Here is a 2,784-nt window from a genome sequence, read left to right on the forward strand (position 1 = left end):
GCATTCCTGGTTCCCACCCCCTCTCTGGTCCTGCTCCTTCAGCCCACCTCCCAAGCACACTGCCTGCCTGTCCCCTTGATGCCAGCAAACTACAGCCCGTGGGCCAAATTCAGCATACCATCTGTTTTCTTAATGGCCCATGAGCTAAGAATGATGTTCCTATTTTTAAACAGTTGAAGAAAAAAAAAAAAAGAACGTTTGACAGAGACTATACGTGGCGCACAAAGTTGAAAATATTTACCATCTTGTCATTTACATAAGAAGTTTGCTGAATGAAAGCCTGGCCAGAGGCTGGAGAAAGCTATTCCCTCTTGCTGCCTCTGCCTCAGGGCAGAGCCAGGGCTATCCTTTTCGGTTAGCTCACTGCCCAAGAGACACCCCATGGGTCACAGGCTCCCCACTTGAGGCCCAATTCCCAGGACCCAGGGGCTATGACCGTTCCCTCATCCTCCGCTCACTCATCCCACCCCTGTCCCCAGCTAACCCTAACAGCTCCACCAGTCTCCCCCTCTCCTCCCGGTTCCTTCTGGGTCCCAAACTCAGCCTGTCACCATCTCCTCTTTCAGTGACGGTGCAGGAAGGACTGGCACCTACATCCTCATCGACATGGTACTGAACCGCATGGCAAAAGGTGACGACCACCCTTCTCCCCGGCCACAGTTCGCCCACAGCCCAGGCTCTGATTAGAGTCTCCCCAGCCCCTGGGATCACAGTAGTTCGTGGAGGGCAGGTTGCCACACCCCCAGGCTTTCTCCAGTCCTCCAAGCCTCCCACCCCAGGATGCCCTAGGCTTTCGGGGTCCTACCCTCCTCTGGACACCCCCTGAGCAGCCCCGTGCTCCCCCTACCCAGGAGTGAAGGAGATTGACATCGCTGCCACCCTGGAGCATGTCCGTGACCAGCGGCCTGGCCTCGTCCGCTCCAAGGTAACTGTTCCTCCCTCCACCCACCCTAGCCACCACCCTTCCCCAACCAAAGTGGCAGCAGCCGGCCTCTCCTGCCTGCCTCCATACCCTTCCCCCGGGAGGGCTCCCTCCACCCCCACACCACCCCCCGCACAAGTGACCTCCCCAAAGCACCCCCCACCCCCGGCGCAGGAGCAGAGGCCAGGACCCCCCTTGACCCTCCTCCCCCTGCCCTTCCCCAGGACCAGTTTGAATTTGCCCTGACAGCTGTGGCGGAGGAGGTGAATGCCATCCTTAAGGCCCTGCCCCAGTGAGACCCTTGGGGCCCCCTCCGTGGGCAGCCCAGCCTCTGCTCCCTCTTTGCTATGTGAGCATCTGTGTACTCACTCCTCACTTCCCCACCTGCCACCTTGGCCCCTCTTGGGCATGTCTAGCCCTTCCAAGAGGAGTGTGTAAAGAAGGGGAAGTGGGAAGGGGCACGCCGGGAGCCCTGGCATCAGTCCTGTGGGGGAGCTGGCAGCCGGCCAGGAGGAGAGAAAATCAGCAATTCCACCCCAGAGCTGCCTCCTGCCCGAGTTCCCTGGCCCCCATTTCCCACCACTCTGGATGCTCCCAATATGTCTGTGTGGACGCCCTCCACCCTCCGGTGTGGCTAGAATGGGGCGGAGGGGCCACCATGTCCAGCTCTTCCTGTTCTCCCAGCCCCTGCTGCCCGCTGACCTGCCTCCACGACCCACACTCTGGCCCTTGCCCTTCCTACCCCCTCCCCCGGCCCTCTCGCCACCACATGCCACTCAACTCTCTCCCCATGGCACAAGAGAACATTTCTAGAAAAATCTACTTTTGTATCAATGTGAATAAAGTTAGTGTGTCGTGTGTGCAGCTGCAACCCAGACTCCTACGCATTTCTGTCTGCTCTGCTTCCAGACTCCAGCCCCGGCCTCAGCCTGGAGCCGGGCCCTGCTGCCTTTCTCAGGAGATGCAGAGAGGGTGATGGGAGGGCCAGGCTGCCAAGTCATGCTCTCCAAGGCTTGAATGGTAGCTAATAACAATTAGGCAGTAGTTTTTTTATGCTGTGCTCCCTATGTGTCTGGCAGTCTCCAAGGTGCTTTACACCCATTAACTTGTTTAATCTTCAGGACACGCTACCAATTATTAGCCCCATCTTACAGACGAAGAGACTGTGGCACAGAACTTGCCCGAGATACCACAGCTAGTTAAGTGGTGGAGTTAGGATTCGAACGCAGGCATGCTTGACCTCTTTGCTGCCGGTCCTCTCAGTTCTTGGGCGGCTGCTTCATGTCCTTCGGCCTCAGGAATAATGTACGTCGAGCAGGATTGAGGTTAGGACTAAACGAGGTGATGCAAAGTGCTCACCACACCTTAAGCAAAAGTAGCTAAACTCTGATAGCGACTCGCAGACCAGGCCTATGAGATGTGACAACAGCCATTCACCTGGGGGCAAGGGGCACTTTCTCCCCCCTCCCCCATAACGTTCCACCCTGTATGGCCCCAGAGGAGCCCTCATCTGCATGTCATGAGGTGTCCTTGTCAAAGATGGTAGACGTAGAAATAAGGCAAGAGAGCCTTGGGTATGGAGGTACTCGGGAGTTAGGGCCACCTAACCTTGCCAAGGTTCAGACCTGTCACATGAAAAATGGGCGAGTACCACCCGTGCTGCGCAGGGAGCGAAGGGACCAGTGAGTGGACCACGGGCCCTTCACCCTTCACCTGTGCTCTGCTGAGGTTCAACACCACTGGTGTTTCATCTCAAAGGCCGGAAGTGGGCAGAACAGCCATTTTACAGACTTCCAGCAGATTCTCTCTCTCTCAAGATAGAGGCTTGAGGGCTTCCCTGGTGGCGCAGTGGCTGGGAGTCC

The 2,784-nt window shown here is 57.3% G+C and overlaps 1 protein-coding gene across 2 annotated transcripts in view; it reads left to right on the forward strand.

The window, feature by feature from the left end:
* PTPRN (protein tyrosine phosphatase receptor type N) overlaps nucleotides 1-1,387 on the forward strand; it is a 20,720-nt gene extending 19,333 nt beyond the window's left edge. Inside the window, exons 20-22 of one of the 2 annotated variants that reach the window (XM_007445810.1) lie at nucleotides 567-631; nucleotides 852-925; nucleotides 1,147-1,387. In XM_007445810.1, coding sequence (XP_007445872.1) covers nucleotides 567-631; nucleotides 852-925; nucleotides 1,147-1,218 — 211 coding nt within the window. In that variant the 3' untranslated portion in view covers nucleotides 1,219-1,387. The remainder of the gene's footprint in view (nucleotides 1-566; nucleotides 632-851; nucleotides 926-1,146) is intronic. The other variant, XM_007445809.1, reaches the window with a different exon arrangement.
* The last annotated feature ends 1,397 nt before the right edge of the window (nucleotides 1,388-2,784 follow it).

Source organism: Lipotes vexillifer, unplaced genomic scaffold (assembly GCF_000442215.2).
Source record: "Lipotes vexillifer unplaced genomic scaffold, Lipotes_vexillifer_v1.1 scaffold965, whole genome shotgun sequence".
Taxonomy (NCBI): Eukaryota; Metazoa; Chordata; class Mammalia; order Artiodactyla; family Lipotidae; genus Lipotes; species Lipotes vexillifer.